General features: G+C 48.2%; 1 protein-coding gene across 8 annotated transcripts in view; it reads left to right on the plus strand.

Moving 5' to 3' along the window:
- FMNL2 (formin like 2) overlaps positions 1-22,443 on the plus strand; it is a 104,444-nt gene extending 82,001 nt beyond the window's left edge. For 2 of the 8 annotated variants that reach the window (XM_084523903.1, XM_084523909.1), the window contains 17 exons: positions 1,200-1,310; positions 2,390-2,539; positions 4,308-4,409; positions 5,118-5,433; positions 5,843-6,040; positions 7,164-7,184; positions 9,034-9,158; positions 9,714-9,916; positions 11,092-11,326; positions 12,086-12,154; positions 12,316-12,396; positions 12,773-12,902; positions 13,207-13,370; positions 14,050-14,151; positions 14,657-14,755; positions 15,660-15,783; positions 20,275-22,443. In XM_084523903.1, coding sequence (XP_084380029.1) covers positions 1,200-1,310; positions 2,390-2,539; positions 4,308-4,409; positions 5,118-5,433; positions 5,843-6,040; positions 7,164-7,184; positions 9,034-9,158; positions 9,714-9,916; positions 11,092-11,326; positions 12,086-12,154; positions 12,316-12,396; positions 12,773-12,902; positions 13,207-13,370; positions 14,050-14,151; positions 14,657-14,755; positions 15,660-15,783; positions 20,275-20,384 — 2,340 coding nt within the window. In that variant the 3' untranslated portion in view covers positions 20,385-22,443. Of the gene's footprint in view, positions 1-1,199; positions 1,311-2,389; positions 2,540-4,307; positions 4,410-5,117; positions 5,434-5,842; positions 6,041-7,163; positions 7,185-9,033; positions 9,159-9,713; positions 9,917-11,091; positions 11,327-12,085; positions 12,155-12,315; positions 12,397-12,772; positions 12,903-13,206; positions 13,371-14,049; positions 14,152-14,656; positions 14,756-15,659; positions 15,784-17,521; positions 17,656-18,923; positions 19,412-20,274 lie in introns of those variants that run through there. The other 6 variants (XM_084523906.1, XM_084523904.1, XM_084523908.1 and 3 more) reach the window with 6 other exon arrangements.
- The last annotated feature ends 1,206 nt before the right edge of the window (positions 22,444-23,649 follow it).

Consider the following 23,649-nt stretch of genomic DNA (forward strand, 5'->3'; position numbering starts at 1 on the left):
CCAAGGCCGGCACCGGCCCTAGGAGGAACCAGAGTTCACCACAGAAACTGGAAGGAGTCCTCTGCCATGCAGGGAGTCAAAACCAACTGCACGAGCAGGGTTGTGTGGTAAGAAATGGGTGCACGTTGAGTGGCAGGGGTGAGACACCCCAGGAGCTTGTGTTCCTGTGGTTCCTGGTGGCTCCAAAGCTAGCTCAGGTTGGGAGAATGGGCATCCCAGTCCCAAACCTGTTGTCAAAGGCCACCGTACAACAGACACTTGTCCACTAGTTTATTCTTTGGGCCTTGAAACAGAGAACTGGCCACTTTCCAGCAGCAAACTGGAAATCCAGAGGGCAGCCTTCAGTTCTGTCTTCCCACAAAGCAGCCCAGAGACGTGGAGTCGCCTGGAGGCTTAGTTTCATTCTAGAAACCTAGGAGCTACCTCAGTCAATGCTGGGAACGTGGTGTTACTCCTGTCACAGTGTCTCCAGCAGGACTGGCTTATGGCCTAGAGGGACACGTCAAGGACGAGGCGAACCCTCTCAGAGCAGCTCAGGGAGCGACGCAGAGGTGGTCACCCAAGAGCTGAAAGAGCAAGGGATGTGCAGAGTGGCATTTGGCTGTGCCTTATGTTCCCATAAAAAGCAAACCTTTGTGGGGTTCCTGGCCCGACTCCTGCCCTTCTGCAGGCGGCTTGCCCTGCTGCTCCTAGGGCTCACGGCCCCCTTTGCTCCAGGGCCTTTGTCTTGTCTGTGCTGTGCTCGGACGTGGTGGCGTGCCAGCTCGTATGGTCTGGGCCCTTGCTCAGTTACCAAACCACAGATTTTAAAACACGCTTTCTGCAAATAACAAAGCACCTTTTGTAAAGTTCCCCTTTCCAACTTAAGGGTTCCAGTTGAAAAATTAATCTCACTTTTAAAGGCAGTTTTGGAACACGGCATTGTTTTCTTAAGCACTTGTGTGCTTGTGTGATGTCTCGCAGTGCGAGCTGGCACGGCAAGCCAACCAGCGTGCAATAAAGGTAGGCTCCACAGACATGACTTAATTGCTGGAATCCGTGTTTCCCTTTATCACAACAGACAAACAAGCTGATGGGGAAAAAAAAAAAAATAGCTGCAGAACAGCAAATCAGAGTTTCCCTTGGCAGCAGCCGTAACGAAGTGCGGTCACTAGCGCTGTGTGCCCTGCCCTGCTGACCCGTGATGGTTCCTCTTGCAGGTGGCCTGCATGCAGTTCATCAACATCGTTGTCCACTCGGTGGAGGACATGAACTTCCGAGTCCACCTGCAGTATGAATTTACAAAACTGGGCCTGGACGAGTACTTGGACGTGAGTATGGGCAGGTTCCTGGCGCTCACCAGACGGGTGAGCGTATTTGCAGCGTGGGGCTGTTGGCACGTGTGGGCTTTGCTCAGAGAGCTGGGCTGCTCCTGCCTGTGCCCTGAGGGCAGCAGGAACACGAGGGAGGCTGTGGAGGCAGCAGGCAGGCAGTACGAGGAGGCCAAGCCTCCTGCTGCCCCAAACGTGCTGCCACCGACAGCTTTCAGGAGGGCAGCACAGGGCGGCCCCACAGCCTGTGCTGAAACCGCCGTGCTTCGGGGGCTGACAGGGCTGCGGCCTGGAGCCACCCTGCTGTGAGGGGAGAAAAACCCACTGCTGCGAGCTGGAATTACAGACCGGGAGCTAAATTGGTAGCTTCGTCTGATAACAAGGCGAGGATGAACCACAGCCGCTCTCTGTGGCAGTGGCGTGGCCCTGCATGGTGCAGGCCGCACGCTGACCTTCGGCCTCCGGCTGCGAGCACCGTGCCTGGAGGCACTGGCTGCGTGGAGATGGTAGGGATGGGCACAGTGTCTGCCAGAAGTACTTGTACACACTGGTACCAGCATGGCACTGTCTGGGGTCCAGGGGTGCCCCAAATACTAGAGTATCCTCAGAAACAGGCAGAATGGTTGAAACTGCACTCTGATGTTTTCTTTTGAGATAAAATGAGCTCATTTTGAATGTGGCAAGCCAGCCCAACACGAGGCGAGTGAAGACAAAGGGAGGGTTTGCTCTGGGCCATGAGGCTGCTTTGTGCCTGGCCACGAGTGCTGGCTTCACCTCTCCGTGCTGGCTGCAGGGCTGGGGCATGCAGGAGAGCAGTGGTACCCTTTGTAGTAACAGAAGACGTGACAGTGCTCATTTTTATTTGAAAGTTCTGGATGTTTGGTCTTCAAAAATGACTGTTTCTCAATTTTGACCCCAGCTAATGTTAAAATGCAGAGTGTTGTTAAAATATTAAAATTCCTGAATGTTGGAAGTGGCCGAGCTCCCACTGTTCTCCCTCCCCTTTTCACTGTGTGCAATTATGTTGCTTCAAATCGCTGCCTGTGCTGAGTGACAGCTTTTTATTTTGGGGTTTACAGAAATTGAAACACACGGAGAGCGACAAACTGCAGGTGCAAATTCAAGCTTACCTGGATAACGTTTTCGATGTGGGAGCATTACTGGAGGACGCTGAAACCAAGAATGCAGCCCTGGAAAGAGTTGAAGAACTGGAAGAAAATATTTCCCATGTTAGTACAAAACTGAAGTCACTTTCTGGAGTGGAGCAGAGCCTGCTCTGCACAGGGGCTCTGGTATTGCCCCTTTCTTTCAGGAGGTGGACATAAAAGCATAGCGGGGGCTAGAACCTTTGGGGTGAGGAGTACTACTTTAAAGGAAGTCTGTGGGACTGCTGTGCTTTCTTTATGGGGGGTGAAAAGATACTTGGCAAATGAAGGAATTCTGGAAATCTCAGGCAGGTAAACTTCCTGGGAGCTTCCATGGTGTATTTTGAACCTCATATGCTGCATATTTTAGTGGTGGGCCGAGGGGGGAATTGTCTCCACACGGAGGTGCTGAGCAGAGAGCAGTCTTTATTCCTGCTGGTGGGACCTCGCCTCATGTGCCTGTGGAGGTCCTGGTGCCACAGCTCTGCATCTTTGGAGGTTTTAGCTTCTATTTGGTTGTGGTTCCGGGTGGAGGCACTGGGCACACGGAGTGACTGCAAAGCGTTGTTGTGAGCCGGGGAAGCTAATTTATGTGGAAATGGCAAATTCCATAGCAAATTCTCAGTACCAGTAAATAGAACAGATAAGGATCTCTGACTGTAAAAACACAGTGAAAGCTCTGTGTGGCTTCCAGCACTCGCAGCAAGGATGTGTGAGTGGGGGCAGGCAGGTGGAGTGAGACCACTGCTGCGGGGCTCCTGCTGAATCCCTGGGGCAGGGCCGTGTCCCGTGCTGGAGGAGGGTAGGTGTGGAGCACATAGGTGCTCTGATGCCTTCAAGGAAGCAAGGGCTTAGTAATATAGACTGAAAAACAGCAGTGTGCAGATATTTGGTGCTTGCTCATGGCTTTTCTGTCCCATCTCTTCTTGGTATCAGTCACTTTAGTGTAGAAAATGTGGCTTGGCTGTTTTATATTAAATAAAAGTGTTTTCCATACTTTAAGAAAGGGTTATTCTACTACCAGTCCTATGTGGCCATCACTTAGAATAAATATATTAAAAAAACCTTCCCGTGCAGTATCTGCCACTCTTGAGGTGCTCTTCTGCTAGAGAAAAATGATGTGGTGGAAATGGCACGGGTTGCTTCGCAGATCTCCTTTCCACTGTTCAGAAACTTAATGGTGTACTTTGGTGCTAAAATATTAAGGGCTGACTTCTGATCTCCTGTTACATAAAGTAGACTAATCCCAGGAGTATGGACATAATTTTCTGTTATGTGTTGACAGAAATATTAATAATAGAATTGCAAATTTTAATCTCAAACATGCAGCGAGCAGTACAGCCTTCACCAACCTTGCCTGCATCGGAGTGATTAGTGGTAATGGAAAAAAGCCAGCACGAACTTCGTGGCTTTTCAGACCCCTTGGTAAAAAACAAAAATAAATCAAAAGACCATGGGAAAGAGCAAACTCTCAATAATTGCTAATTAAATTAGCTCAGTCGTGAGAGGAGATATTTACAGGTCCCACCACTTCGGCATCTATTGGCTTTACAACAGTGCCATTGTAGGACTGTGGGGTTCTTTGGGTTTCAGATCAAACTTGGTGTGTATACTAAATAATTGCATTTGAAGTTCTTTATTGTAGAGTAGACTCTCTAACTGGACAGGCTCGTGACTGCAGTCCAGCCAGGCTGCCTGCTAGTCAGAGCTGAGGGGTGATGTTCGTCATCAGCCCTTGGTGCCACCTGCCTCCTCCACGCAGGACCCCTTGCTCTTTCCAGCAAGTGGTGCTGACATTTTGCTTGAGAAAGCTACTGTTATTTATCTAATTCATTTCTCTGTTGTACAATAGTTATCTGAAAAACTCCAAGATACGGAGAATGAAGCTATGGCAAAGATTGTGGAACTGGAAAAACAGCTTATGCAAAGAAACAAAGAACTGGATGTGATTCGGGTAAGTGCGATAGGAAGGCTCTGGCTGATGCCACGTCTCAGCGGAGGGATCTGCTGTGCATTTCTTGTCTGGGAGGTAATGACTGTCTTAATGGGTTGAGCAATTTCCGTCAGCTTTCTAATTTGGAACCCAGAGCAGATTTCAAGTAGATTTATTTGTCTGTGCTCTCAGAGATGGACATTTAACGCTCTGAGTGTGCCAGCAAATCGGTGAACTAGACAAGCACATCCTATTGCTCAGGTCTGTAGCGTTGCTGGTTGAGTTTTGCACATGTGGTTGGCTCCGGAGGGGGGGTTGAGGTGGAACTGGAGTCTTTGAGACTCAGGTAGCACAGCATCAAGCACAGCCTGCTTTCTGTGTACAATCCAGACTTTTTGATCAGGAGGGGAGACGCCTTATGGGTCAGTATCTGCTCATAAACAGAGCAACCAGCAAGGTATCAGATACCCTGAGTTAAAATTGAGGTAGAGCACATCTGCTGTGCATAGGACGCAGTACTGCACACAGCCTTACCTCTAGTGTGGGAAAAACAAAAAGGAGGCCTTCCTCCCCAATGAAAATGTATGGTTTGTGTTAAAATGCTTCGTTTGATAATGCCTGGGGCAGCCCAAGGTCTGGTGTCAGGCTGCCTTCTGTTGCTGGTATATAAAATTGGTATTGTGTTTTGTGAATAAAGCTGCAAATGCCGTGTTTGTGTGGCATTCACAGGAAATCTACAAAGATGCAAATACCCAGGTTCACACCTTGAGGAAAATGGTGAAGGAAAAGGAGGAAGCCATCCAGCGACAGTCAACGCTGGAGAAGAAGATCCACGAACTGGAGAAGCAGGGTACCATTAAGATCCAGAAGAAAGGAGATGGTGACATCTCTATTCTCCCTGTGGCTCTGGCCTCCGGGATGGTGCCGGCAGGCTCAGAGGCTGTGGCTGGCGCGTGTGTCACACCGGTTGCTGGAGCCGCAACTTCTGTCCCCTTGCCACCACCTCCACCACCACTACCAGCCTTAGCAGCAGCATCGGAGGCAGGTAAGAAGCGTCACGTCCCCAAAATATGGGCTGGCTGGGAGCTTGAGAGCTGGGCGTTTGTTGTGTTGGGGTCAGGCTTGGTGGCTTTACACCAAAAAACCACCTTCTGTTGTTGTAAGGAGCTTGCAGGTCAGGTTTGTTTGATCCATTTCTGAGCTCTTCAGTTGGCAGGAAAAACAAACAAACAAACCCCACCAGCTTCTTTCGTTAGGGTGGTTTCCTCCCGTGCTCATATACTGGGGTAGCGTGGTGAAGGGTCCAGCAAACACCCGCCTGGTGTAGTGTGGAGAGGAGAGCAATGGGAGGGACAAGGAGGGTGGTGGGCCCTGCTGTGAGTTGTTCTGCAGCAGCTCATGATGTTTTGATTTCTCTTCATGGCAGTGCCTCTTCTCTTCTCTCCATTTTTTAGTGCAAAACGGCCCTGTGACGGTGCCAATGCCGCCTCCACCCCCGCCTCCACCACCACCTCCGCCGCCGCCACCTCCTCTCCCAGGCCCAGCCTTGGACACCGCTCCTGCAGCTCCTCTGCCCCCGCCGCCCCCGCCCTCAGCTCCCCCCCTGCCCGGGACAGCCTCTCCCACCGTGGTTTTCAACTCAGGGCTTGCAGGTAAAACTCCCCGGCGTTTCCCCAGCGTGCTGAGGGTTTGCCTGCAAAGTGAGCAAAGGCAAGGCCAGGGCGTGTGGACTGGAGGGGACAGGATACTGAGGTGGGGCTTCTTTTCTCTTAGTCGCCTAACTAATGCTCTTTATCTCTATCTGGTATTATACTTAGAGGGATTTACGAAAGGAAAGATCATTTATCAATCAAACAGATTTGGTTTGGTCTATGAGAGATGACTTCTTCAGCGAAACTGAAGCTGTTGCCAGAAATATTTTTCTAACATCATCATTTTTGGCCTGAAGTGAACAAAATATGGTTTTGAAAGAAATGCAAAGCTTCATGGTTTTGATTTCTTCTCAGAACATGATGAAGAAATATCTGTGAAAAAAAAATAAAGGCAAACTTTTTGTAATTATTTTGGAAGGAAGAAAAATTTCCTGACCCATCTTCCATCATGTTTTTATGCTCTCTCTATCATATGCCAAGCATCTCACACAGCAAGTGAATGTTAATTGGTATCACACCCCTTCCCCTGCAGGAAATCTCAAGAGTACATTATGATTCCAGAGACTGAGAAAGTCTGATTAATAGCTTTTTTTTTTTAAACTAATTAAGTATTCCAGATTCGAGCCTTTAAAGTCTTTTTTTTTTTTTCTTTTTTTTTTTTTTTTTTCTGAAAGTGAAAAGCATCTTGGAATTGGAGGGTCCCAGAGAGTGTATTAAAAAAAAAAAAAAAGAACAAAGGATGATGCTTGGTTGAGGTTAGGGGTTAATGTGTCCCCAGTGGGTTTCAGAGCAGTCCTGCAGCGTGCAGCGCTGCTTGGCACCGTGGCTGGGGGAGCAGGGCAGAAAGCTTTCAAGCAGGCGCTCCCTTCTGCCTCTGCGGGGCCAGCCTGGTTCTCCAGAGGTCTTTCCACGTGGAGAAGACCCCTGCCTCAGCCTGGTGTCCTCATGGTGTGCAGGGACAGAGCAGCAGAGCGAGCCGTGCTGCAGCACTCGGTGCTCCTCGGGTGCGGAGGCTGCTGGGCACAGTCCCTGCGGGGTTGGAGGGGGAGCGGTGAAGCGATGAGCCTTGCTGTTCTGACCATCACTAACATTTTTTTCTCTGTTCTTTCTGCTTCCTGATTAGACGGGCCAATCAAGCTCTTCTGTAGGTTGCTCTCTGCTAAGTATTTAACTCTCTTCTCCCCTGTCCCCCTCTGTCCCTCCGTGCTGTGCCCTGTGTGTGCCCACAGACGTGTCCCTGTCTGGGAGGTGGAGGGGGGGTGCAGGCTGCTGCAGAGGGGCTCTGGGTGGAGCAGGAGCACATGTTGGCTTCAGGATGCTGCCAGCCAGCAGGATTTGGCCACTCGGAGGCCCTGATTCAGCAAAGCACTTCAGCAAGTAATTAAGCTGTGTGGTTTCTTTGGAGATGTCCTCCAGCTGCGCTCTTTACACCGTTCACATCAAGGATAGGCTTTTTTCCCCAAAAAGGCTGAAGCACGGAGACTGGGCAGCCTCCACCAGTTGCAGATGCCTTCCTTGGCGTCTGTACCCTGCTGGGACCATGTCCCCACTGTGCTGCCCTCAGTGGTGCGGCTCCCAGGGGCCTTGCCAGCTGCTGCTGGGTCTCTGTAAGGGAGGAGGAAGGGAATTTTTAAGGGATTTTGATTAGCCGAGGTGGGAGCTGGCTCACGAGGCAGTTCGTTTCCCTTCCTGTCCTGAAATAACCCAGCAGCAGTCACTAATCTATTCTAATGCATGCATCAGATGAAAATGTTTTTTTCATGGATGTTTCAGCTCGGAAAAAAAGTCTTTTTTATTTTAGGAATTATTTAGGTAAACACATTAATTGTACAAAGAGCAAAACTGGTTTAGATGAGCAGAAGTTTATCATGCGTGGTCATGTCTTCCAGTTGGGTGAACGTATTTCTCAAAATACACTTTCAAGCTGAATATTGTGCATGTTCGCTGTTACTCACTGATGGATCTTTGTTTCGAGCAAATTGTCTTGCCAGTAATTTATTCTTTGCAGTGTCCCTGCAATATGGGCACGAGCCCGAAAGGTACACAGAGGCACAGCTCAATTCTTTTAGAAGTGGGAGGACAAAGTGAGAGAAATGTTCTCATCATTCACCTGGCTCCAGTGCACAACAGGAGAGTGTCCCCTGAAACAGGTGGTCTCTGTCCTGCCCAAAATGTGCTCACAGACTTGCTAGGCAAAAGTAAAATAATTATTTGCTCAAGTGCTATGCAAGCTGGGAAATCCATCTTCTGAAATCACGGGGAAAAAGAACCCTAACATCTCTACACAGCATCAAAAAATGAGCAAGATTCCTCCCACTACAAATGCAGGGTAGGAAGGAGCCAAGACTTGGATAGAAATGGCTCATTTTCTAAAGGATTTTGGATCAACACGTTGGTTAATTAATGAACATCCCGATTTCGTAGTGACTAACACCACTGTGTGTACATCAACATACACAGAAATGAGCAATTAATTACCAAAATTACTGATGTACCCTGCACTTCTGGAGGAATAGCAACAGAGTTGTGTTGTTTTCCTTGCCCCAACGTTATTTTGTTCTCTGTTCACTGATTACTGGCAGTAGTTAACCTTCATTTCCTGTAGCTTCTCTGTGTAAGTTACTGGAGCACACAAACTCTGCACAACCCGAGAAGACCAGACTCATTACTTCAGCTGTGTGAAAGCTCTCGTGTGCTGCAGCCCACGCCTTGGGCTTTAAAGGACAAACCTGGCCCTTCTGAAGCCATGCTGCCCCATTGCAGCAGGGTACCAAGACCTGGGGAAAGGGGCTTCTCTGCTTCTCGTCCCCTGGCTTTGGTTGAACTTTGTGACCCATCGGCTGCCAGCAGCGCACCCTCCCTCCACATCTCTGAGGGAAAGGTGTCCTCAGCTGCAGCTTCCCATCCTGCAAACACTGGGCCTGACCCAGGGCTCACGGGGCATTATTCAGCTGTCAGGGAATTTATCGTTTCCTTTCCTCTGGTGTCTCTAGCTGTGAAAATCAAGAAGCCGATCAAGACCAAGTTCCGCATGCCAGTGTTCAACTGGGTCGCCCTCAAACCCAACCAGATCAATGGGACAGTCTTCAACGAAATAGATGACGAAAGGATCCTGGAGGTACGAGTGCTGTCTGCTGACTTCTGCTTCCCATTTCTGTCCATACCCTGAGTCGGTGTTGGCTTTTGCAGAGAGAGGTTTTGGCAAACAGCTCATCAGTGGCCTGTGGTACCCAGTAAGGAGTCCTTGTAGCTGCTGGTATTGATTATAAAAGGTGCACACCTATTATGTGCAGTTGTTTGAAGCAGATCAAACGAGGAAGATTTGGTTTTCCCAGCCTAAAATCGCTGCTCCAGCCTGGTGGGTTTGGGCACGTGTGGGCTGCATGCCAGGGAAAGGAGCCTAAAGCAGCACGGAGCAGGGCTGAGTACTCAGGTGTTGCGTGGTCCCTGTGCCCTGAAGATGCACAGAGCTGCATGGACTATTTGGGGTGGAGGCCAAATTTCCTGATTACTAACTCAGGAGCACGTTTACTACACCCTGCAGCCACCGCCTGCAGTACTCTGCTGCAGCCACGGCAGCCACAGGGCTTTACTGCAGCTCTGGCCCACTGTTAGGCAGTGCTGGCTGTGGTATTTGCTGCAGGAGGGATAAATCATGTGCTTTCCTTTTTAGGATTTAAACGTGGATGAATTTGAAGAAATATTCAAAACAAAAGCCCAAGGTCCAGCCATTGATCTGACTTCAAGCAAGCAAAAAATAACTCAGAAAGGGTCGAACAAAGTCACGTTACTGGATGCGAACAGGGCCAAAAACCTTGCCATTACTTTAAGGAAAGCTGGAAAGACGGCAGATGAAATATGCAAAGCTATTCATGTGTAAGTAAAACACTTGTCAGCAAAGAAGTCATAGTCAAGATTTACTGTGGTTTTTGGTAAGTGGAATGGTTTGGAATTGGCAGTTGATGTAAATGTTTCTGCATCTGGAAAAAATCCAAGAGTAAGGATGGAACCATTCTGAATTCCCACAAATCAGATCCCCTTGTACTGAAGTATGTTAACTTGCAGCTTTATGTTGCTGCATCACTCTATAGGCTTAACAAATTAGCACGTCTTTTGTTAAAGAGCCTAATTCCTGTGTATCCGCCGTGTGCCGTTGCACACTGAGTCTCTCCTCCTGTTTACACGATGCTTTCTGTTCCAGTGCACGCTCAAAGCCCAGGGTGTCAGGGGCAGGCAGCTATCGCCGTGTGCTCTGTAACGCACAAGTTCAGCCCAAGTGCACTGGAAGCCTTCTGCATGCAATGAGCTTTACGTAATCGCCCCACGCAGTGCCAAGCCCCGATGTGATACAGGTGTATCCCACAGACGGGGCAGGGGAATTCTGCTCTGCCCTGTCCCCTGGTGGTGCAGAGCCTGGGCTGCCAGCTCCACTTTGAGCACAGGTGGACCTGCTCCTTTGGGCTGCTGCTGGAGTCGCTCAGAACCTGGTGGTGTTCGTGGCCAAACATCTGCTATTTCTCTCAAAGTGAGGTCTTCAAAATTTGCAAGTACAAGCATTACACTGGGCCTGGGGAGGAGAGTCACACAAACCTGCTGTGGATTGAGGCAGCTCCAGGGTTTACGGGGCTCTGGCCCAGTTGTGTAAAACAGCTCTTTGTTCCTCCCAGCACATCTTTGATAAAAATGAGATGTGGCCATGCAGGGGTGGGGGCACTGGGCACATCGTTCAAAACAGAAACAAGATGCCAAACAGCAGCGTTCCCTTCAGCACTTCTGTCTGTGTCATCTGTTCAGTGCTACCTTGTTCACACCTTCATGTGCAGGCAGCTTCATGTGCAGGGCTGTGTCCCTCAGCCCAGCCAGGACAACACGAGCAGGGGTAGCATCACAGCATCTTTGTAGTTTCTCACTGCTTTAGCTGATGTGTAGCTGAGCAGTGTAGGAGGCAGAGGTTGTGCCACTGGCAGCTTTCTCATTTCTTTTACTTGTCCATCACTTCAGGCAGACCCTTGTTGTGACACTGCTTCCTCTGTCTTTTTGTTATCACCCAGGTTTGACCTGAAAACGCTACCAGTGGATTTTGTGGAATGCCTCATGCGGTTCCTGCCCACCGAGAACGAGGTGAAAGTGCTGCGGCTCTATGAGAGGGAAAGGAAACCCATCGAGAACCTGTCCGACGAAGACCGGTTCATGATGCAGTTCAGCAAGATCGAGAGGCTGATGCAGAAAATGACCATCATGGCCTTTATAGGCAACTTCGCAGAAAGCATCCAGATGCTGACCCCGGTGAGCAGGAGACAACCCCCGGAGATGCCTCTGTGATGCATCAGCTGTGCAGAAACAGGGTTCCCTGAGGCATCAGCCCCACATGAGAGTTGCTCTCTGTGGCACGAGTCAAGCTTGGGGGGAGCATTGCAGCCACATGCAGGCGTGGGGCAGCCAGTGAAGGTTATAGAGGTCTTAATTTTTCTAGGAGATGGTTTGAGTGTCATGGAGTGATTATGAGTTCTCACGGAGGCAGATTGAGAAATGATTACATGAATGAAAAAAGTGTTTTTCTAGCTATGCTTTCATTTATCAATGGCTCAGAGATCTCAGGTGCTCTTTGTATGGCAGCCTGTATGCTGGGCTGCTCCATATCATCCTTCTTTTTCCCTGTAGAAGTTCAAGACCAGTTTAAATGAAAATCTAGTTGTTTGTGTCATCAGAAAAAGTTACTATCAGTGCTGGGCTGGGAGCTCTTTGATGTGTGTCCCATCCAGTCTGATGCATCTTTCACTGTAATAAGGACTGAAATGTAAAGACAGTTTTACTCAACCACATCTGAATGTGCTAAATCTGCAGTGCAAAGGAATTATTTGAAATCCTGACATGCCAGGGCAAGGTAACATTCATGCTAGGGCCCACTGTATAGATCAAAACTAGTTTTTTGTTTGTTTGTTTGTTTGTTTGTTTGTTTTTCCCAAAATGTGAGTGTGTTGAATTTTAATTTTACTTTGGGGTTTGATGTGCATTAACTAGCCCTCTTCCTGTGCTTACCTGCAGCAACTTCACGCAATAATAGCTGCGTCTGTCTCAATAAAGTCGTCCCAAAAGCTTAAGAAAATCCTGGAGGTAGGTCTGATTTTGGTTATGTTCAAAAGCTCAACCACTCGCCCCGTGTGTGTGCTGGAAGCATGCATGGATGCCTGCATACAAACTCTCCTTTCAGAGGCTGCACAGACGCTGTGCATTTGTCCTGAAAATTCGTGTTCTGCTCTGTTTCTTTCTGGCAGATAATCTTGGCTCTCGGTAACTACATGAACAGCAGTAAGCGAGGAGCTGTGTATGGATTTAAACTACAGAGTTTAGACCTGGTGAGTAAACTGGAGGTGACGGGGCCGGTACCTTGTGGGGGCACAGGCTGTGATGCATTTCTTGTAAGCTGACAGTGGCTGCTGGCTGCCTGGGGGCTCAGCTGGGGCTGTCCAGCCAGTAGAGGCAGCCTTCCCACCACACTGTATGAATTTACTGGGCTTATCATCATTTTGGAGGCCCCTCAGGAGAAGGACACAAATCCTCAGAGGCTTTGCAGTCCACAATCTGAAAAGCACAGAGTAAACACTTACAGGGGCATTTGTAGCTGTCCCTGTCGGGTGGAGAAACACCAGGAAAAAGCGAACACCACTTCAGTCACTCTGTTTGGTGTCCGCTGCACCTTAACCCAGCAATCTTTTTGCCTTTTCTCCCCAGCTCTTAGAAACAAAGTCAACAGACCGAAAGCAAACCCTGTTGCACTACATCTCCAATGTTGTCAAGGAGAAGTACCAGCACGTGTCCCTCTTCTACAACGAGCTCCATTACGTGGAGAAGGCTGCTGCAGGTACTGTAACCACTGGGACCATCCGAAAAATAAAGACAGGTGGTTTAATGTGTGTGCAAAAATTGGTCTTGTAGGAAAGCCAGTTTAGGACAAGATGCTGAATTCTTGGTGTCAGCAGGCTGGCTGAGCTACTGCAGGCACAGGGATCGGTGCTGACACTGTGTGAGGGACTTCAGGGTGAGCCACACAGGCTGTGTGACACACCGCTGTGTTTGGGGACACTTCTCGGCGAGGAGCTGTTCATGCTGTGGGTTTGGGTGCTTGCGGAGCAGGAGTGGTTCAGTGATTTCATTTTGTTTCCTAGTGTCTCTTGAAAATGTCCTCTTGGACGTGAAAGAGCTCCAGAGGGGCCTGGACCTGACGAAGCGTGAGTACACCATGCACGACCACAACACGATGCTGAAGGAGTTCATTCAGAACAATGAAGGAAAGCTGAAGAAGCTGCAGGATGATGCCAAAATAGCCCAGGTAATTCGTAATTTTTGGAGATTGACACAGGGGTTTGAATGATGCAAAAAGCAGAGCACTGTCTGTGCACACACAGGTGTTTTCTGCTGAAGCCAGACTAGTTTGCAGCTGGTTGTGCTTTGAGTGAGGAGGCACTCTCCAGGTTCCCTTTCGTTCTGATTTAAATGTGTAAAATGGCCATTACTTGTGGAATGAAGATTTGTTGGCCTGTTGTGGTGTATAAAAAAAACCTCTTCCATGCTGTTGTCCTCACACATACTGTATCCTCACACATACTAACCACCCATTCTTCCTCCTTCATGGTGAGACTGAGTTTAGATTATTTGCTTGTGCTAGTATTTTCCTAGCATTTTTTCTTCTGGCTGCAGATGTATCTTACCTCTGTCAGCCTGGTGATAACCCTACAGATTTTCTTCTCAACAAACTCTGTGGTTCAAACCCTCATGCTCCCTTTTGAGGCAGGCTTCAGCCCATGAGTGACCAGCAGCATGTCACTGCAAAAAGGAGCGGCAGTTGTGTGGATTTGTCTCTGAGTTCATGTGCTAGATGTAGATGTGCTGGTGTCAGCCAAGAGTTTCACACCCTGAGGAGATGTAGACCCTTACACTGAGTTCAACAGTAATGGCTGGCGAGTATACCATGAAGTGTGTGCAGCACAGTCACCGTCTGCTTTTTGTAGGATGCCTTTGATGATGCTGTGAAGTACTTTGGGGAGAATCCCAAGACAACGCCCCCCTCAGTCTTTTTCCCAGTGTTTGTCCGATTTGTGAAGGCCTACAAGGTGAGCAGGAGCATCCTCATCTTCTCTTCCATCCTCAACATTTATCTGGGACTCGTGTGGCTCAGGGTTCCCAACACAACAGCTTGTGGCTCCCTCTAGCTTTGATGCAGCGTGAGCTGTCCTAGAGAGCGCAGTAACACCGCCGGAGGCAGCACAAATAGTTGTTTTGGGATTACTTTCAGGGCTGAAAGACAATACAGCTGTCTGAAACGCTGGGGGAGTCCTCAGACACTGAATGTCTGGGAGGCTGCAGTTGGCACCTTTAACCCTGAGTATGCGTCTTTTGGGATTGGGAGGGGGAGGTTGCGTGACCTAGAGAGGTCTCTCCCAGCCCATTTTTTCAGACTTTGTTTAGAGGTAGTTAAATTGCTACACCCTAAGCTTGTTTTCTTGGAAAGTCCTGTGGTAGCAAATGGTTGTGTTATTTATTTTTAATATTTAGGTTCTCTGTGGCAATTTGAAGCTATAACCTGTTTTTTTTATTTGTTTTTTGGGTGATAAATAGCAAGCAGAAGAAGAGAATGAGTTGAGAAAAAAGCAGGAACAGGCCTTAATGGAAAAACTTATGGAACAAGAAGCACTGATGGAGCAACAGGACCAAAAGGTATGAACCACAGGCTGGAGTCATCATGTTCATGTTTTCCTGAGAGTTCAGAAACCACAGCTCTGTGTAAGAACTTAAGTTGTCTAGACTTACAGATGCCCAGAAATGTAGTCCCAAGAAGTTTTTTTCCTTATGGGGAGAAAACCAAACTGGGCTAAAGGAATCCAAGTGTACAGTTATGCTACTTTGACATTTGCAAAATTCAAGAAAACTGAATAGACAGCAAGTCACCTGGCCCATATTGCTGTTGGTTATTTTTTTTTCTGCTTTGGCCTTTTATCTGTCTGAAATCCCACCTGTATGAATTGTGCAGAGCCTCCCTTCTTGCAGGGACACGTAACGTTCCTTCCCAGATCTCTCCCTTTTAGAGCGTGGCAGCAGGAGTCAGCCCCGTGTTACCATTTTGTAGGAATTTTCCTGACCTCTTTTTTTCCTGAGCTAATGCTTTAGATTTGCTGTAGGAGGTTTCCCATGGCTCTACACTGGCCGCTTCGGTGATTGATGCTGCTTCACACAGCTCTTGTCATTAACAGGTATCTTTAATCCCAGCCAGGCATTTTCCCTGGGAAAGGAAAGCCTGTTCTCATTCCCTTCATGCTTTTCAGAGGTAAAAGGTTGGAGTTTCAGTTTCAAGTGAGGAGAAGGCTTGGAACTAAATTACGAATGTAAGAAAGAAAAACAGCCTGGCAGCCAGGGGAACTTGTGGCTCTGGCCTTCCTCTCCTTGGGGTGTGAGCTCACCCCGGCCTTGGGTTTTCCTGGTCTTGCAAAATTGGGCAGAAAACTGGCAGTTCCTCTTTGTTGGTTGCTGCAAGTGGGATCACCTGGTATTTGAAATGTTCAGGGAAAGAGGAACAGGGTAACTGGAGGTCAAGCCTTACAAATCCTCTCTTCTTTGCTTTCAGTCTCCTTCACATAAAACAAAGAGACAGCAGCAAGAGCTAATTGCAGAGCTCAGACGGCGGCAAGTCAAGGATAATAGGCATGTGTATGAAGGGAAGGATGGTGCTATCGAAGACATTATAACAGGTAAACCCACTTTGTTCCACCGTCCCAGAGGCCCTTTCCCAAAGGACAGAAATGTGTATCTGCCTAGTAGCTGTCGTAAGTGCTTTATGTACTTCTTGAGGAGTGTTACTGGAACACAGCTTAGGAAATTGTTTACTTGATGTGAATCAAATGTAGAAACTTACGCTAATGGTACGTAACAAAAACCCCAATACCTTGCTTTTACATGTCCACTGTCAGTGCTGCCCGAGTTTGTGACAAGCACAGGCCTTGGACATGTGCTCTGTTTCTCTGCTCTTCTCTCAGCATGTTGGGACCCACTCAGGCTGATACTAGAGTAGGCAGCTCAGTGCCTGACCTCAGCAGATACTCTGGTGGCGATATGCATGCTGTGCAGATCTTTCCCAGAAATCTTTTTTTTACCCTTAAGTGGAATGAATGATGGATGTTTAACATTATTAAGAGCCTACGTTTTCATTAAAATGTACTAACAGTAATTGCAGCACATTATTGCACAGTTACAGCAAATCATTTAGTCAAACCTGAATGATTTATGACCCTAAACTGCTTCTGGTTTTACTGCTTTTCAGTTTGTTAGACAAAGCCCACACTGATCACCAACCTAGGGTCACAGGGAGAGGCACAGAACCCGCTGGCACAGCCAGAGACAGCCGGGACACTGTGTGCAAACGTTTGCAGATAGAGCTGTCGTCTAAATTGTACTTTGCTCAGGAGACAAGTAATTTTTATCCATACATCTCCTCTGGTTGTGGTACATGGATTTTAGTGCGTGTTCTTCCCCTGTGATGTGGAAGAAACATGATTTTAACACTTTGATAGCTGTACAGTAATTTATTTCTGTTGCACAGAAACTCAGAAAAAGGCCTTTGGGCAGGATTTCTTTGGCTCCTTCTCCTGAATGTTTTCCATGCCATTTTTTCCTGCAGGAGGGGAGGAGAGCTGTTTTATCTCTCAGTAAGGAAAGCCAGAGAATTTTTGCCCAACGAGATGACAGGGTTGAAACGCTTTTGCTGAAGCTTTCACAACTCTTTTTAACTTTGATTAATGGCTTCCTAAGATAATAGTCTCTAGGAGGCAGACTTGCTGTAATATCTAAGAGCTGACTGCTTCTGCAACTCCTTCAGACTCCTTGAAACTCAAAGAGTTGACAAAGTGGTTCTCCTGCTCTGTGGGGGAAACAGATTGTGTGAGAGGTGACAATCCACATGCAAATGGCAGTCCAGTGCAGGGAGGGCCAGACTCAAATAACCCCAGCATTTCCTATGGTCCTGTGTCCAGCATTTCTATTACAGGGCTGTCTCTGAGGGCCTCAGGCCATGGAATAATACAGGGTGGGCACCGAATGTCAGGTAGAGCTTGAATATGGCCTGCAAGATCTTTATCAATGGTATGGAAATAGTCAAAAGTGTCATTTAAAACTGGCTAGTGCCTCATGAGGCACACAGAAAACCCCTGCTGGTCTGGAACAGGCCACTGTCAGAAACCACAGCCCTTTCTGGAGTAATGGCTTTTCCATTTAGCAATAGCCCTTCAAAACCATTGAACACTGTGTAGCATAAGAAATACTCAAAGACTTAGAACTGCCTCGTTCCCAAATGCTGGTAGTGTCATGAGACAGCTGATTGGAACATGTCAAACCGTTCCTGGATGTCCTTAACCAAGCACTAACAGTGTACTAATGCGACAGATCCTGCTCCTCACTGCTCTGTTTGTCTGTTTGGCTGTTATTCCCATGCAGTGCTGAAGACTGTGCCCTTTACAGCTCGAACCGCCAAGCGTGGCTCTCGGTTTTTCTGCGAACCTGTTCTCACTGAGGAATTCCATTACTAAACTATTCCTCTTTCACACCTGATGCTCTTAGAAAAAAAAAAGGTTGCTGTAGATTTTTGACACTTCTCCATTTGTACGGACCCCAGCCAGGACCATGTGAATGTTGAGTGTATAGTAACGCCCGGCGTCCGCCTCACGTTGTGTTGTTGTCACCCTCGTTGCATGCTCTCGTCCTGCCCTAACTTTTTATTCCATCCCATCGACTTTGTCTTCGATGCTTTTGGCCATCCTTGCATCTCAAAGGCATCTCTAATCCTCATGACAAGTGCCATAGAACAGCAAGTGGTGGAAGTCACGGCAGCACGGTGGGGGCTGGCGAGGCTCAGGGGGCCAAACGCAGCCGCGCAGTGACGGTTCACTTGTCTTTTCTATGTCAGCTCTTCTGGCCTACAGCTCTTCCCTCTCTGCAAATCTCCATATTTAATACGCATGTAATAAGTGGGCTGTATGCCACGCAGAGTTACGGTCTGCATGAACTAAAGGGGACTCTCGTGGGCTCTGCTTTCTGGCGTGGAGGGGTTGTCCGTAGCAATGTCCGTCCTCTGCAAGGAGCCGCGGTTTGTTTCAGACTTTCTAACCAGCACCTGCATGTCTGCATGCCAGATACGGAATGAAACGGACAGCATCAAGTCTCCTCTCATTCGGTCACATCCACGTTTAACTTTTTTCAGTTCCATGCCAACTTTATCTAAAATCAGAAACGTTTTTGGAGCATTACCCAGTTCCAGTGCTCTTGGTGGGCTCAGCATGAACGGGGGGAGACGGAGGCAGCGACGCTGGGGAAACTCAGTTATTTGCCAGAAGCAGGGAAATTGTGACGATGAAAAGCTTGACATGGAACTGAGCAATTTACATCTTGTGGTGTAAGGTGTAAGAAGGGTGTGTTTAACCCCGCATGTTTGTTAACACTGTTGTCTTGAATTAAGGATCGAGTGGCTTAAGAAGACAACAGTGTTTCACTTTGCCATGTGTATTTTTATGAATGCTTCTAATAAAATTGCAAACTATAATCAGCTCAACAATTATTTGCTCTTTCAAGTTAATTGCTGTGTTATCTTCCTGGAGCCAATCTTCAAAGCAGCTTGGAATTTGGTTAGCAAGAGGCAAGGGTGGCCCTCTTGTCCTTTCCTCTCCTTGTCTAACCTCCTCTCGTAGCCTCGGCCTTACCCCTCCTGGTGCTCTGTTGGCTAACGTGCCCGGATCTTTGAACGCTGAGTTGACTTGCTCTTCATTTTCCATCCCATTTTTTACTTAACCATCATTTTGTGTTTTTTTTTTTTCTTTTTTTTTTTTTTTTTTCTTCTGTTTAGCCCTAAAGAAGAATAATATCACTAAATTTCCAAATGTTCACTCGAGGGTAAGGATTTCTTCTAGCACACCGGTGGTGGAGGATACACAGAGCTGGCAAGCATCACTTTTTACTTAGCTTCCTCCTCTCTCTGTATGCCAGACAGCCTGTCAGTAGTCGTGGCTAAGGGTAGTGCTGGTGAGAGCCCAGAGGCCAGTGCAGGTCCAGGCCCTGTCCTCACCCTTCTGTGGCAGGGGCTCGGTAGCCCACTGGCTGCTGACCCCTGCGTTTTCCCCTTTCCCTCCCGAAGTTAGCCCCAGTTTGGAGGTTAGCAGCCTCGTCCCCAGGTTGGTTTAGCTCCTGGTCCCGTGGTCTCCATCACCCCCCCTTTGGGTACCAGGGATGGGCCAAGAGCCCCGGCACGGCCCCTTCTGCCAGGGGCTGCAGGGCCTGGGACTACCAGGAGGTTTGAGGGAGGCCGTGCCCAGCCCAGCACAAATTCACTTCCCAGGCAAAAAAAAATTAAAAATCTGCCTGCCCAGGAGGTGCAGCGTGCCCCTCACATACTGCACCCTGCGGGGAGGCAGCTCTGCAGCACAGGGAGCCCCGCCGGTCCCCTCCACAGCGCTCCTAACACCGGCTCTCGTTCCAACGTCCATCTCCAGCTTTCTCCATCGCTCGACCCATCGCATGCTCAGTGTCTCCCTTCTCTTCCCTCCCGAGCTGTCACCCCCTAAGCAGCAGCCAGGGGCGGGCCGGGGCAGTTTTTGTGCTGTGCAGGGGCGTTGGGGTCAGCAGCAGCTCTGCGGGCAGGCGGGCTGGTGGTGGTGGGGCAGCCCTGGGTCTGCAGTGGGTCGCAGAGGAACGGCTGCTTTTAAACACGGGTGGGTGGGGAGCATGAAGTCAGGCTGTTCTGATAAACTCACGTACCCCTGTGCCCTCTATTCAGTGAGTTTCATGCCGCATTGCAAAATATTTGCAGCTCGCATCAGGGTTTTAGAAGCTGCAAGGCCGAGTAAGGCCAACTGGCTTCAGCTGCTGTTGCCTTTGCTAACGAGGTTCCTCAGCACCAGCTGCCCAGGGGTGGGGCGAGGCTCAGGCCATCCTGACTGTGCTGACTCCATTTGGGCTCAGCTGCACCTCGGCGCTTCCCCCAGCGTTTCCTGCTGCTTGGGCGCGTGGCCAAAAGGGCCCCTCAGTCAGCGTCCGCTCACGGCTGCGCCCCTCGGGGTGACGGCCCCGCTGCTGCTCCTACCCAAGCTGCTTTGATTGGCTTCCAGCAGGACCTTTCCTTGTCTAGAGAGCGTGTGTGTGCGTGCGTGTGCCCGCGGGAGAGACCCCTGTGCTGACGGCGGCCGCTTTCCTCTCCGCAGATCTTAGAAACCAGCCGTACCGACGGGCCGATGCGGTGAGGAGAAGCGTCCGGCGGCGCTTCGATGATCAGAACTTGCGCTCTGCAAACGGTGCTGAAATAACCATGTGAGCTGGAGACCTGCGCCTGCAAAGTCGAGGGGGTGCTCGAGCGATACCTTGTCCATGTGAACTGTGTGCTCTGCCGCTTTCTGACAGCCTTGGGACCGGTAACGGTACTTCCTAAAGGGCTCAGAGACCTAGAAAATGCATAGGAACGTCAGCGATGGGCTCTCCACTCAACTGTAGCTAACAAGTGCCTAAAACTGAAGTACCTGCTCAAATTAATCAAAGCAATAGGACTTGATTTGATTGGGTATCTTTTGACACCAATACGTTACTCAGTATTTTTAACCAAAATGTACAATATGTGTTGGTTTCGGGTGTTTAGTTTGGTTTGATTATATAAACGTTTAGCGATCGGCCTTCTGTCGGCCGTACCTGGATCCCGGCTGGTTGTGAACAGGCGGTACCTGGATGTGCTCTGCGGAGAGCTCCCTGAGCTCGGAAACGCGTTCCTGCGCTGTCAGCTGAGGGATTTACCTTGGCTTCAGATGCACTTATTGGCTTTTTCTTTTTTTTAAAAAAGAAACAAAACACTTAAGGGCTTTTTCTGTATGTAATAGGGAGATGACGACAAGAAGACCTGTTCCTTTTTCCACCATACACAGACTCCACACCACTGTAGGTAGGACGTGGTAACACGTAGGTCAGCGATCACACGATTTGTAACAAACAAACACTGCTCTTCTCCTTAGGATTCTGATTTTGGCGGTGTGCAATGCGGGGCTGAGGCATGAGGGATACTTGCGGGGACAAACGCGTTGCAAATGCACAGAAGGAGAATGGTGGCTACGGCAGTTACTGTGCTCTTCAGATAGGGGCAGCTTTTGAGTAACAGTGTATTTATTAATTAGCACTAAGGTATTAACATCTCAGTAATCAGTATTAGGCTTCTGAGGACCATTACAGTTCAGTTACTAGCACAGAGAAATCATCCCGTGCCCTGCTGTGTAGGATTAACATCCCCTTACAAACAACCCAGTTCGCATCTACGTTGTAACCCCCCCGGCGTCCTTCGACAATCGAGTTCAAATTAAGTCCTAAGGTTCGTTTGTCGGGTTCATCTGTTCAGTAACACTCCAGACGGGTTCCACATTGCATTTCCAAAGCTTAAAAAGGGACGGGAGCTGCGCTGTGCACGCCCCACTGCCAGTTTGCCCCAGTACCCCAGGGTAACGGGACACAGCGCTCCGTGCCGGCCGGGCACTCGATTTTCTCAGACGTGAAGAACTGGACTGCAGATAAAGTTGTACTTTCCAAGATACATTTTGCTTACAGCTTACCTTTCCTGGTATCGATGCATCAATATGTTAATTGTAAAATTTATTGTATAGTATTTAACCACTGAATTTCTTTTCTTTTACGTTGTGCTTATGTGAACCACTGGTGAAGGTCCCATTTTTCTCGGATAATGTGTAGTTATATGATAATCTGTTTTTAAATGTACAGATATTTTGCTACAAAATTGGTGCAGTTTTTTATGGTTTTTACACTTCTCTTTTATTCCCACTTTAGCCTCTGGGTAATATTGTAAATATTGTTTAAAAAAATGCATCAGCCTGTGCTATACAATCTGAATGTTATTTTAACTTATAGTTTTTGTTTTTATATTTAACTAAATGGACAGTTTGGGGCTCAGTTACCACATTGACCTCTGCTTACCTATTTACAGGAAGTTTACTTTAAAACTGCCACCTTCTTGCATTTACAGCAACATGTACTTGACATGCTAAAGAGAACATGCCACGTGGCCTCTTTCTTCACTGCTCGTGACAGAAGAGTGTTTGAATCTGTGTAAAAAATTTGGCTGTTAATTTAATAAATTGGTAGTCAAACGGTTGAAACCAGTAGCTTTCATATTCTTAAGCTCAAAGGTATTTTTTTAAAACTTCAGACAAAAATTCTCGTTCAACTGGACTATAACGCTGGCATGTTCTCTTTAATATTTTTCTAGTAATAGACCTGCTTCTTAGCAATATTAGAAATGTTTTATAAAAGCAGTTCATGTTACTTTCCTGGTCTGTTCCTGGCATAAGATCAAATAAACTATTTACACTACTAGCCCGCAATCCAGGCTTTTTGGGCTGTGTGAGACGTTCAGAGTGCCCCTGCTCCTGGTGCTGCCGGTGGGCACAGCCACGGTGTGCTGCAGCCTACACCTGGCTTCGGCGCAGGGCTGGGTTTTAAAAAGAAAAAGGACAAAGAAGGAAGGAAGAGTGGTGCTTCGGGGTGGTTGGAGTCTGGATAAGGCTGGAAGTGAAGCACTGAGGCCCATTCGCCCTCCCCTGCCAGCATCCCGCCCAGGCAGAGCCTCCTCTCGCAGTGGGTGCCCCCTGCAGCACCCGACTCGTGCAATGCCCACTGAACGCACAGCGCTGCTGCCCACCAGCCCCAGCACCTCACAAATTCGCCTTGTGTTTCACTATGGCCTCACCATATTAAAGGCCTAAACTAAGAGAGACAAACTTCATATTTTAGCCAAAATTCAGATTTAATTTTAGAAGGTTTAACAAAATAAATACAGCGCAATGTGGGGGGTGCGTGGGGCTGCCAGCCCCGGCCCCCAGGCGGCTCCGAGGGGTGGTTGCCTTTGGGAGGGCAGCAAAGCAGAGCAAGTCAAACACAAAATTAAACATCACCATAGGTACCGTTAACATTTAAAAATAACTGCTTTTGCTAAAATCCTTTAAAGTTCAAGGCAGAAATGAAGCATCTGAACGCAGAGCATCTTCGTGCTGCCCAGTGGGGAGGCACAGGCAGGGGATCTCCACTGCATCCTGGACAGGCCAGCAGAGAGGTGAGGCCACAGAAAAGGAGGGAAAAACGAAACAAAATAAAATGCCCACTTAAAAAGCCTTGTCATTTCCCTTAAAATGAAATTATGCCTTACCAGGATTATTTTCTAAAAGCCTCGTTTTAAGATTTTGTTTTGGAAGATCTGATTAAGAGACGTAATAAAAAACATCTGATTTTTAATTTTTTTTTTAATGGAAAAATAAAGGCAAACCTTCTTAAAAGCAGTATTTACTTAGAAACACATTTTCCTTATGTAAGTTCAGCAAATGCAAGGCATTAGCAAAATACTGTACACAAGTTCTGTGTTTGCAAACCATTATGACCAAACCCTAACTCCGTTCCCTCTGCATTTCCCCGTCCCGCATCTATATCAATGTAAAGCCAGTGTAAGACAAGATTTTCAGCTAACCTCACGTTCTAGAAATCAGTTGCAGTTTATTTTTTTCACTTGGGCATTGCTGCCTGTTCCACTATTTACA

The sequence above is a fragment of the Aythya ferina genome (genome assembly GCF_964211825.1).
Source record: "Aythya ferina genome assembly, chromosome: 6".
NCBI lineage: Eukaryota > Metazoa > Chordata > Aves > Anseriformes > Anatidae > Aythya > Aythya ferina.